This window comes from Nilaparvata lugens, chromosome 1, assembly GCF_014356525.2.
Source record: "Nilaparvata lugens isolate BPH chromosome 1, ASM1435652v1, whole genome shotgun sequence".
Taxonomy (NCBI): domain Eukaryota; kingdom Metazoa; phylum Arthropoda; class Insecta; order Hemiptera; family Delphacidae; genus Nilaparvata; species Nilaparvata lugens.
The window spans coordinates 87,739,984-87,753,181 of NC_052504.1; the positions used below are offsets into that span (position 1 = coordinate 87,739,984).

Genomic DNA, 13,198 nt, shown 5'->3' on the forward strand with positions numbered 1-13,198 from the left:
TGATAATAATCTCATTTCAATTACAATAACAATGATAAAACTAATAAGAATCAACATCAAGCACATTATAACAAATGGAGCCTACCGTCATAAAATCCATAGAAATGAGGTTTATGGTAGTGTGGCGTGTCGACTGGATAGAAATCGTAAGCTATGTAGAACTGGTGGTCAGCCACTGGCTTGAGATTGGGGTCCTCGGTGATCATCGTATTTACAGCCGTCAACTCAGGTATGCTGACTGTTCCATGTTCTCCCATTTTCACATTCATGGCGTTTACTTTCTGAGGAAGCCAATAACAGATGGTTATTATCAGATTATAATAAACAATATCCCAAAAAGCCAATAATATATTAGTAGATAATGTGATCTTCTCATTTTCTGTAATAATAGCCTTTCAATCCATCAAAATTTAAGTTTAGGATACAGTGAGAGAGCAGAAAGCTAACAATAAACTGTAAATTATTATCAAGTCAAGTAAATGATAATAATCTAATTCAATGAGAGAGATATGAGAATAAATGTGTAGTAGATCTTCTTATCGAAATGAAGAGTTCAAAAGAGGAACAAATGAAGAGATTCACAGAAAATTCTCTACTCTCATTTATTTATTTGGAGAATATTTTATAAACAGGTTTATAAAATTGAATAATTCAAAGATTTTGATAGACTTGTTAGTTGCTCCAATTGCTCGTGCTGTCAAGAGTATCCTTGAAAAAATGAAATTTCACCTAATAATAATTCATACTGAAAGAGATGTTTTCAAAGATAAAGATTAAAACTTTGAAAATAATTTTCAACTCACAATTTCTAGTTTAATTTGATGGTAATATGATAGTATACTACCGGATCAACACTAGATATTTAATAATATCTAATATTAGCCTACTAATATTTACTAATCCTTCCATATTTAATATACCTTAAATATTTGTACATAACTGTATAAAGTTGGGTTTAATAAGTAGTACATACAATAATATTACAATAACTTTATTATTTTATTGTTCAAATTCTGTATTTGTCAAGGGTTTTGAACATTTAATGATTTTTTGTGATAAAATAACGTTTCTGACAGCTAGAATAAACTACAGTTACTATATGAGAAATTTACTTATTATAATAATATAGTAAATGTAGGATAAACATTATCAACAAATAGTATGTAAGATAGAGAGAATCTTGACTCACGGGATGCGGTTTGACAGGGCCGTGATAGCTGAGTTTGGAGCCGGGTTCCTCGTCGGGGGCACCCTGGTACCTCAAGATGGCCGCCTGGTGAGCCTTGGTGAATCGCTCGTCGCAGTCCATGAGGCCCTTGAAGCGGATCCAGTAGTTGCCGACCGACGCGTTCGCGTTCAACACAAAGTCCCATCGCTCGCCCGCGTAACTCACCAATGTCGCAGCTAAAAATCACAAAAATAAAACGTTTTAACATGGAGAAGTAAAGGTAGACATCAATTGAAATATTGCGAAATTTGTTGAAGGGACAGCAATAGAGAATGCTAGCTTAGACATTACTCAACATCTTTGTTGAAGAAATGAAGAATTTGTTGTTTGAAACAAATAAAATGAAGCTTCTTAAACCATCAAGACATTTGTTAAAGAAACAACAATAGAGAATGGAACGGGCTTAAACATTACTCAACATCTTTAATGTGTTAACTACTTCAACTTTAACCTTTCGCAAAATTTTGCGAATTAAATACAGTATATAAAATAAAAAATAAATAGTTTTACCTTCTATTGGTTCGATGTCACCACCATCACTATTTATGATGGTCATAGTGTGATTCTCAATGTACATTTCTAGCGGACAGTTCTGATTACCAGCGTTTATCAATCTGAATCGATAGCGTACGTTCTGAAAAATAGAAAACCAGAAACATTTAATATCAATTCTTTAGAAAATTGCATTAAATAACAATAAGTGTGAAACTTTTTAAAAAAGATGTAACAGTGAAGTTTACATGATTTCATAAAGATTTATGAATCACTCAGATCCCATATTCCCATAATCCTATAGATCAAAAAGACTATGACTACAGTCACGGATTCAGAACTTGATAGAAATATATCAAGTATCTAGAAAACGATCTTGTTTGATGCTCCAGGCATTACCGTATGTTTAACTTATAATTTTTTCTGTTTATTTAATTCATTTATTTTTCACTAAGAATTTCAAGTTGGATTTTCCTCTTTCCTATCTGTATTCAATAGGGAAAGGAAAAGTTTTCTATCTACAGCTAGAAAGTGTGGTATTTTCGTAGCTGTTATTACGATGCAGCTTTAGTTCTATGGCGTCATTTTAAAAGTAGTTTTTTAATTATATATTTTATTTTTTACAGGCAGCGGTTTGACTCAGTGGTCGCGCTGAGAAGCTTTCGCTTAGATAAGTTGAGAATCATGCGCCTGGTACTACCGTTGGAAGGGAGAGCGCTTGAGCCAACTCCTCTGAATATGATTCATGAGTTGTAAAATCGCTTCCTGGCGGTTCCGTACCCACCTAAAACTGTAGGTCCATTCATCTCTCATTATCATCCGCCTCATTACCCACGCACAAGCCTAGAGCTCATGTGGGCATAACCCTCAGCAAAAGAAAATTTACAATGTTCTGTGTTTTTAACCTAGGAAGGGATTTTTCTGCCTTTGTCTGTTGCTGTGTGCGTTTGTCTGGAGTCTTGAACGAAAACGAATATTGTTAAAATAGCTAAAAGTTAAAACACACCTGTTGCACGTTGAAGACAGCCAACGGCGTGTGAGTGAGTTGCTGGCTGTCGTTGAAGTATCTGCCGCGCCCGTTGACCAGGATGGACTCGGGTTTGTTGTCGCCGGTGCTGTGGTAGTGCGCCGCGAACATGGCCGCGCCCAACTCGTGCGCCCAGTCCATCACGTTGATCACGTGCACCGGCAGGTCTGCGTCGTAAAGGTGCGCGTGAACGTCACGCACGCGCGGCTGGCGAATGATCAGGTTACCCACGGCGCCGTCTGTTCTCTGGCACCCTGTACACATTCAAATTTTTCATGATTCTAACAGTTTTAAAGAACCAAAAAACACCAGTCGAATACAATTTATTGCCCAATAATTCAATTACAAGATGGCGCAGGGGAACGGGAAATTTTTAACGTTTCATTACTATTATTTAGTAAAATTGAAACTTGAAATTAAAATATATTTGCAAAAAAATAGTTGAAAAAATTGTTTGTTAATTAAATGTTGTTTGTTGATTTGACAACAAATTTGATTTGATCGCAGCACTTTAGGCTCGACAGTTGTTCGTTTTTGCACCATAATTGACGTGAACGCATTGTCATTTAATAGTCATGGATCATTAGAATAGTGTGGAACGTGCTGTGAAAACATTTTATAAAAAATTATAATAACTGCTATATCTGCCATACATAACTAAAAAATCATCTGGCTTCATCCCCTAGCCAGCATTCTGGTTGCAATGTTAGAAAAACATTAGAAAATCACAGTTCTGTCATATTTGAAAATGGAATTTGATTCAGTTCATTATTTACAATTTTATTTCAGTTACGGTACGGTATTTAGACACTATCTCCGTAAACGGAGGTAGTGATTTAGCTGGAAGCTTTGGAAACTATCAGGCGCTAGCTTCGAAATTGGTAATAAACTCGCCATAATTTTGTTAAGCTAGAATATAAAACAGAGTTGATAGACTGTAATGATTGTAATTACTATACTATAATTTAGTAAAGCTAGAATATAAAAAGAGTTAATACACTTAAATACTATAGTGGAATTACTTTATTATAATTTAGTAAAGCTAGAATATAAAACAGAGTTGATACACTGAAATAGTAATAGTTTAATTACTATACCATAATTTAGTAAAGCTAGAATGAGTTGACAGATTGAAATAGTATGGTGATTTAGTGAAGCTGTTACCAGAATGCGAGTGCCAGAAATGGGTGCCAGCGTTTGCAGCATCGTAGCTGTATCGGAAGGCGGTGCGGGGTTGCACAGGACACTGAGTGATGAAGGGCACTCCATCCATGTAGGGGCTCCCCCTCTGGTGGTGGCCGTGCCAGTGAATGCTGGTCGTCTCCTCCATCAGATGATTGTGCACGTCCACTATCACGCGGTCGTGTTGGCACACCTGGAGACACGTTGAACAGAGGACAGCATGAGAACTGGTACTATAGTCCTTACAAAACTACTTTTGACTTGGAGGAATATGTGGAGCAGAGAAATGGAGGGAGATCAGCCAATTACTGTGATAAATAGAGTCATAGGTAGAAGCGAAGTTGCCAATTAGTCAGTCGTCTGACTGCTTCCAGACAGGAAACTTTGAATGTGTAGCATGAGCACATGAACAGTCACTAGAAGTTGGAGAATGCTGGCCGGTTCGGAACGGCAACATCACGCCTCTGTATCTCTCCCACTGTATGCTTTCTCTGCTGCGCATGCCCCTCCCAAGTCAAAAGTTATTTTGTGCAGACCATATAGAAACAAAGTGCTATAATAACGATTTTCAGAACTTGCAAAAAACCTTGATGGTACTGCGGGATCGTACTTTTCTGAAATACTCTTGAAATTTAATACTTGAAGACAGTTATTCTTGAAAATGTTGAGTATTTCTGTTCTCAATACTCACTTGTATCTTAATATAATAATCTTAAAAATATTACATGATCTAAATCATTAAAATATCGAAATATCTACTGAGGGTCTGACAACAGAGAGAGAGAGAGCAATCTATATCTACTTTCTGCGATTGTGAAGGTCTCTATATTTATATCTTGAGCTGAGTAAAGACTTGATAGTCACAAACACGCGTATTTCACTTTTCATTAGGTGATTATATCTGTTTGTACAGAAACAGTAAGGAACATATATAAGAAGCTGTGGAAAAAATGAAATGCGAGTGTTCGGGGCGCCCAAGTCTGTACGCAGCTTAAGATTGATCTTCAAGATATAGATATAGAAACCTACAAGATCGCAGATCGCTTAGTGTGGCCGGGCACTATAATATCAGTAAAATAAGTAATCTAACATATTTACAAAACCAACTGTCTTCCGAATTAACTAATTGATTGTCTAACCTCAATACTGGGCCCCGGTATGGTCCGGTTGACAACAATGATAGGCCGCTTCACGCCATTGGTGGGAATGCAGTCATGGCGGTCGCAGTCACTGGCATTGGTCGCGCAATTGTAGCAGGCCTTGCTCATCGCGTAGTACAGCTCCACCACGAATGTGTAGTGACACGTCATGGGCGCTTCGCCCGCCCGGCACTCGCGCAAACAGGGATGGTGCAAAGGTGTGTCGTCGTACCACTCACCTCCATGGTGGGCTGGTGTTGTCGTTGTCTCTATCTCGGGTTCCGTTGTTGTCTCTGTATCCGAATCTGTAAAAAATATACGTATAACATATTAGTGATTATAGCAGGAGTATTTAACCTCCAATTTACAATTTTGATCACATTGACTGACTTTCGTTAGAAAGCGATAGGAGTGGAATGTTTGAAGTCGGATATCATTGCTCCATAATCTTAAAAAACACGACAAAAAATTATTTCAATAAAACTATAGTTTATAATTACTATAAACTATAATTTTAATTACTGTAACTATAGTTTTAAAACTATAAGATATAGTTGATTTGGAGACGGGGAAAAGCTTGAAATTGTAGCGGCATAATAGTAGCTGAGTTTTTTATTTAGACTGAACCACCGCTACAGTAGTCCCAATCTCCAGCGTGCGGAGAGTCCTTCGTCCAATTGGAGTATCAAGTTACTACACTAGGCCTACTTGAACGCTGAGGAGTGGATCTCAAAGCCTTTTGAAACGCATGACAGCAAAAAAAGAATTTACAAAAATGTAGAAGCTCTTGTGGTATGAATGGGAATTTTTTAAATATAATTTTAGTTTCTACAAAAAAGTTGTAGAAGAAATTTTCTATAGGAAAACAAATCATTCTATATTATTCATTCTATTTTAGTAGCTTACAGGAAGTTTGCTATCAAGAGTATATACAAAATTTTCTTTTGAAAATAACAAATCTTCATAAACTGTTGACAAAATGTTATTTTTGAAGACGCCATAACTGTGAAATTTTTGAGGGTATTACAAGAAGTAACTTATTCTTCAAACCCTTATTCTTCGTGGGATATAAGATCTGAGAAAAACTCAACATTATACTGTAGCTGGAAAACTCCCCCTTTATGAGTTGACAAACTAACAAGATAGTGATGAATGAGAATATTACTTAGATAACTGATAATCATAAAATTTACAACTGGCCTTGGACAGCAGTCACCTTAATTGAAGAAGTTTCAATAATCTCACCTGTTGAATCTCCATGGAACGAATGATGCTGGAATTCCACACCATCATCCTGCTGCCCATCAGTTGAATTGGTATCATTAAATAAATGCTCATATCCGTCTATATTGTAGCGTGTGCGCACTCCCAGCTGCGCATCAGTCGATTTCTCACTTGAACTTGAAGTTTCAGCAGGTCCCTGACTTAGCACTGGTTTTGAAGTTTCAGTATCCGCCAATCTCTGATTTTTCACTGTAGTTGAAGACTCAACCGATCTCTGACTTTGTACTGTAGTTGAAGTCTCAACCGATCTCTGACTTTGTACTGGAGTTGAAGTTTTACTATCATCCCATCTCTGACTTTTCACAGATGTTTTGATGTCAACCCATCTCTGGGTTTTTGCTGGTGTTTCAGCAGTAAGAGTGGTCGTATCAGCTGCTATTCCACCGGGAAAATCAGCTGTTACACTCTCGGCCTCCGTACTGGAAATGGCAGTGTGGTTTTGATTGGACGCTTCTTCCACTCCTCTGTCCTTCGAGACATGGTCTGGAACACTGATGTGGTGGTAGAGGGGTTTTCCTGAAAATACAACAATTTTTTTCTATAGAACTACTAGTACATACCTTCCATTCTTCAGACACTTGATAACGGCATAAATCAATTTGCGAGCCTGGACGTGTCTTCAAAAATAATAATAAATAGAAGTATTGAAAAAACACAAAAAGTGCTAGAAATTCACTTTTACACCCAAATCAATGATCAAAAACAGCTTTTTGGACATTTTTGGGAGACTTGAAAACCCGGCAAAACTATTTCGAGTCCTTTAAGGGACTTTTACAATATTGAAAAATTTTATAAAATATTCCAAAAATATTGTTTTTCTACTTGGGAAAATCCTCGGAATATCCCCGGGAACACCCATTTCCCCCAGGATTTCAATGGGATTTACAGGGATATTACATCCCTGAGGACAATGTTCACAGGAGATCCCAGGGATGACCCTATTTCCCTGGATCTGTCTGGGAAATACGGGACCAGTTAATGATATCCTTGGGACATCTTGTGCTGTGTGGGTACTTCTATTAAAAAAATCTATCTATTAGCCCTGTGAAAATAAATAAAAAAATAAAACTTATTCAAATCTGTTTAAAGATGTGTTGGAGGATAGTTCATGATGAATCAAAAGACATAGGTACCGCTAATTGAAAACAATACTTTGTCTTGTGAACTCAGATACGTTTTTCTTCATACCGGTGCATATAAAACAAATACAAATGAAATAAGCAATTAAATATTGTCTCATTGAATTAAATATGAATAAAACAAATAATTTGTACGAATAAAATATCATTGAAATGACTGGGATAAAAATGTGAACCTTGAGCTAATCCTCTCCCGATTTTAGATGAAATGACATCTCCTCCACAAAAATCATAAGTTTAAATGCATTGAACTGATCGAGCATTATAAAACAAGATTTTTGAACACCACTTCATTATAGAGATTATATTGCCCAGTCAGCTTTATAATATTCGTCTATTTTGAAAAGTTACTTGTAAATTTACAAGCAGCAGAGGTTTATTCCCAACAGCGGAAAATTCAAGCAAAACCTATCTATTTATCTTTTTTTGTGTAGTTGAGGAGTTAATATTGTGGTAATTATTCATATTAAATGAAAAAGACTAAGAAATTGTCAAAAACCACAGATTCATTGATACTTAGAAAGACCGGTTTCGGTTATTACACCATTGTCTATCTCTGGGGACATTGTCAGACTCAGTTTAATCTCAGTTTATCAGAGATTGACAATGGTGTAATAACCGAAACCTGTCTTTCTAAGTATCAATAAATCTGTGGTTTTCGACAATTTTTTAGTCTTTTTCATTTAATCCATTTATCAAAAAATTCAATAATTCATTCAAATGCAATAGTATTGAAAATTTTCATTAGATACCGTACCAACTACCAAATCCTTCAGAATTATTCCAAAATATAACTGTAGAAGTTATAAATACCTGTTTATTCAGCCATATTTATGTAGGAGTCATTAGATTAGGCGAATAGCGACATCACATTTCAAAGATTATAATAGGTACACTTCTGCTTTCACTGATTACATAGAAGTATTATGATTCATGATCGATTCTAATCAATCATTACATTTTAGTCAACGTGCGATTCCTATGTAACTTGTCAGCATGGGATTCTAGTAAACTGGGCAGTTTAAATATAAAAAAATAAAAATCTCAGTACCCTTTTTTAGCCCTATACAGAAAAGAGATAAATAAGATGGGCAGTTTAAGTATACTGTAAAGGATGATAGAACTGAGTTCATCTTGACTGATGTTAAGTTTATGGAGAGATAATAATAAACCTTTGCATAGGCCAATATTTTGCACAGAACTACTAATAAGTTTCGTCTATTCAAGTATAAATCGACATTAGTTGTAATAAAATGAATGATTAAATAAAGCAAAAAAATAGATTTGTTTGTCAAACTACTCACCGGTATTACGTGCATCTGAGATTGAAACCGTTGACACCAAACAGACTAGAAGCATATGAACTATGACCTCCATTTTTCTTTTCTGAAACAATAGGAAAACTCTATGAAAACTTCATATTATCAATGATGATTATCACTGTAAATTGGAGATTGTTTTACCATTTTTGTATCAAATGTAACATTTTATACATTTTGAATGTATCAAGTAAGAATATAGAGGCAATATAATTCTAAGAAATTTTTATTTTAATTATAGAATCAGAACATAAAGTGGCGTTCATGAGCTAATTAAATTAAAATTTTATGGAAATTGTTCTTCGGCTAGCATGTATAATCTTTACACTGTACAATAATTCTTAGATACATTTCCAAATATCGGAGAAGAAGAGTTTACTTTGTTATACAGTACCGATATCTCATATCAATTCAACTTGAAATGACCTTCTTCTCATTTATGTGAAAAATATGATAATTGTTAACAATACAATAGTTACCAATACATTAATAACAGTTCAGTCTTGAATATATTGAAATAAAGATGGTTGATATGAAGAGTATTATTTATTCAATATCTAACATAATAAATTGTAAACATTTGACATAGTATGTTAACTTGTGAAAAATTAAATGACCAACTCAATATGATAAAGATACTATTCTTTGATTATCGTGTCATTTTGGTCCAATATGAATAAGTGCTAAACTTGGTAGCAGTCAATAGTTGATCATTTTTCTATATTTTGATGAAGTTTTCTATAAACATCTCAATGTTCAGAAATATTTGATCCTTCTGTCCCACCAACCATTTATAGCGTCAAAAAATTTACTTATTCAATCTTCAACCAGCATTCATCCAATACATCAACGAATTTATTTCAGTGCTAAATGATAACGATATGGCTCCTGCTGTAGGCCTACCCAGAAGTTCCTAACATGCTCTCAGAATACGTCGTCTTTAAAGAATAGGTGCCGTGCTAAAAAAAATATTATAATATAAACCACTCACATAATTTAAGATGTGATGATAATCCAATAATGTTTATTCCTGTAGACAGGAATTATATTCAGAAATGTAAAATGGTATCCGGAAGAATTAAACAATCACCAATAGTGAAAAACTATCAACACTTCTGGATAACGCTTTCCCAATGTTTTTCAGCACATCTCGAAGTTTTCAAGAAAATCCATCACAGTCGCCGAATATAATATTTAAATCTTCCAACGATTTAGAATACTATCACAATCTTTTTCAACACAAAGCTTTATTTAAACTATTCAAATTTAAAATCCTTCAACAAAAGAGTTGTTAGTTTTGTCACCACAAATGAAAATTCTTACACAATGAACGTTACCGGTACTTAAAATTTGTTATTTCTACTCGAAATATTTTTCAGAGAGTACCTGTATTTAGAATTGGATATTTATCACAACTCCCTAGACACAAATTCTGTCACAATTGAAAACACTCAACACAATTTTGGATATTCTAACACTTTCAATAGACAAAATATTTTATTTTTGGGAGAGTCGCGGAATCTCACTTGGGCAAACTGAAACGATTTTCTCAATATGTTGAGTACACCGGTTTCACAATGCTCTAAAACTACAAACACTTGACGCATGACACATGCTCGAGTGCTCGAAGTCCTGCCTCAGATAGATGCAGATCGCAACTGAGGTGTCTCAGAGTATTAGCAACACTTTTATAGAGTAGGCTCTAAACCGGGGGTGAGTAGATGTGGATCTTGAGCGCATCATTTCAGGGAATTCCGCATACAAACGGGTGACGACTGAGTCAGATCAGAAGAAGAAGAAAACGAGGAAGAAAAATAATTGAAACTGTTGAGGATCGCGTTACTCTTCGTTTTTCCTTGTTTACGTTTTGGCGGAAGAAGAAGAAAAATAAGTAGAAGGAGAAGAAGGAGAAAAAGAAGAAGAAGAAGAAGAAGAAGAAGAAGAAGAAGAAGAAGAAGGAGAAGAAGAAGAAGATGATGATGATCATGATGAAGGAGAAGAAGAGGGCGCAAGTCCACTTTCGTGTCGGTCAACGACTGGCTTTATAACCAAGCCTGGGCTTTCCTCATATCATTCAAACCGGCTGCTAAGTATAGAACAGAATAATACGAGTATATTAACATACCATTCATATAAATATATCACAGTGACGTGTAATAGCCTATATTCTCAGAACTATACTAGTGTGAAGTGTATCACTATACAATAATATTCAGCATAGAATACAGCCAACCAAACTACTGTTATGTAGTAAGAAAATATCTATATTTTGAACTACACCTTACTAATATTATTAATCTACCTTGCTAATTCAATAATCTGGTTGGTGGCCAATCAAAGCTATTTTGATAATCTCATAACGTATAATTATGAATTAATGAATAGTTCTCCTTTTGGGGCACCAACAAGAAAAACAATTTCACAACCGCTAGATGTGGGACAATACATTTTGCAAATTTCAAGTTTTGGTGTGCAATTTTTAGATTTCGTATACAACTGTTGCTTCTATTGCGATCAAAATTTTCCCAATAATAATATATTTTTACACAGTCACGTGTATTTTGTGTGGGCCTACTAATTAATCAGGACATTGTGAATACTTCGTATTGATCAACAAGAATAAAAACTAGTCCTTTTCGACAATTTCTTTCTACAAGTTATACAGATTTTGTACTACTAACTTGAATGTTTTTCATGATAATAAAGGAATTTTTAATTTCCAGTTTTGTATTTATGTATTTTTTATGATAGTAAAGGTATTTTTGAATTTCCAATTATGTATTTTTGTATCATGTAGCCTATTCAATATATTTTAGGGGAAAATCAAGAATATATTAAAAGACGCAAAATTTGTAATTAAATTACTCAATTAGTAAAATTATTATATCATCACCTAGTCTGATATGCATAGAAAACTATACATACACAATTGGAACAATCAGCACATTGAATTTTTTAACTAGCGGTGTCTAAAATGAAAAAGGGTACTGGTAATCTTTTGTATTTAAGCATTCCGTTGATATTAATTGATTTTGATAGTTTATTAGTACATTAAATGGAATATTCTTCAAATAAATGACGATTGAAAATATATCTTCAAAAATATGACAAACTAGAACGGAACTGAAAAAACTTGCATCAAAATAATTTATGAGAATAGCTCAGAGTTTTTGTTCCGATTTAATACAATGTTGACTTCTCATTTGCTCAAAAAGTGTAATATAATTCAACAAAATTGAGCTAAAGTATGATAGTTTGGTACTATTAACCTCCAGAATAATTACAGTACTATTACAGTACTATGCAGTGTATTATCATCATGCAGCAGACTGCAGTTTGCTTGAAAGGATTCTAGATGATGGAATTAAGATAAGAGTATCAAGGTTGAAATGCTTTTTCATCCAGCTTATTAAGCACTTAAAATCTGTAAAGTTAATTGACATGCTTATTTTCTTTTCATCAGCTTCAAAGTCAATTAATTTTTTCTATTCCAGATCAAATATTAACCCTACAAAAATGTGTAATTATTTAAATTGTAGATAGAGATCTGAAAAACCTTGAACCAATTTTCGAATTTAATTATTGATTTCTTGTACTTAATTCTAAACACAATCGAATCAGTCGAACTTGAGAATGAATTGAAGATAATTACAAGAAAATCATAAATAAAATTTCATTTTCAGTTTTTAAAATATGTGTTTAAAATGAAACACAACAAAAGTTTGAATAAAAGAAATCATAACTGAGAATGAAATACTATCAACTCATAACTGACAAACTGATATCTCATCCCATAAAATCTTCATATCTATGAGAAAGCATCTTCAAAACATAATATTCGAAATGAAATACTCTGTTGTACATCCGATCATAGATAAAATATAGCATAAGATGTCCCATTATTTATGTTCCAAATTTCACTGTTAACTATAAAGCCAAAAACTGTTGTATTATGCTATCTTTTGTCTGTGATTACATATATCTCGAATGAGTTGATTCCATATATCTCAAATGAGTTGAGAGAAACTCAAATTAGAAGACTGTGATGTCTATCCATTTTTTGTAAAAACTACAGTTTCAAGGATCAACTTCAAAATGGAATTGAGAATCACCTCCATAATTTCACACAAATAAAATTCGTTTTCTTATTCTAAAAGGAATCAACAAAATGAAAATTATATTGTTTTAAAACAGTACGAAAATGAATAATAATAATTAGATTTCCATCAGAATTGGATAAACAATATTCATAATTAGAATCACGAGAATCGGAAAATTCTAGTGTTTTATAAGAATTTAAAAAAAAATTCCAATGCTATTTGAACAATAATTCTGTTGAATTGACTATAAAACCCAGCATAAGAAACTATACAGTAAAAAGGGGGAAT

General features: G+C 34.0%; 1 protein-coding gene across 6 annotated transcripts in view; it reads right to left on the reverse strand.

The window, feature by feature from the left end:
- The window catches only part of LOC111060097 (laccase), a 63,014-nt gene that overhangs the window by 8,489 nt on the left and 41,327 nt on the right, over nucleotides 1-13,198 (reverse strand). For 4 of the 6 annotated variants that reach the window (XM_039419510.1, XM_039419512.1, XM_039419515.1 and 1 more), the window contains 8 exons: nucleotides 8,796-8,877; nucleotides 6,314-6,868; nucleotides 5,069-5,373; nucleotides 3,912-4,122; nucleotides 2,727-3,001; nucleotides 1,739-1,862; nucleotides 1,190-1,404; nucleotides 86-281 (listed from right to left, as the gene is read on the reverse strand). In XM_039419510.1, the coding sequence (XP_039275444.1) occupies nucleotides 86-281; nucleotides 1,190-1,404; nucleotides 1,739-1,862; nucleotides 2,727-3,001; nucleotides 3,912-4,122; nucleotides 5,069-5,373; nucleotides 6,314-6,868; nucleotides 8,796-8,877 (1,963 nt within the window). Of the gene's footprint in view, nucleotides 1-85; nucleotides 282-1,189; nucleotides 1,405-1,738; nucleotides 1,863-2,726; nucleotides 3,002-3,911; nucleotides 4,123-5,068; nucleotides 5,374-6,313; nucleotides 6,869-8,795; nucleotides 8,878-9,801; nucleotides 10,067-13,198 lie in introns of those variants that run through there. The other 2 variants (XM_039419511.1, XM_039419514.1) reach the window with 2 other exon arrangements.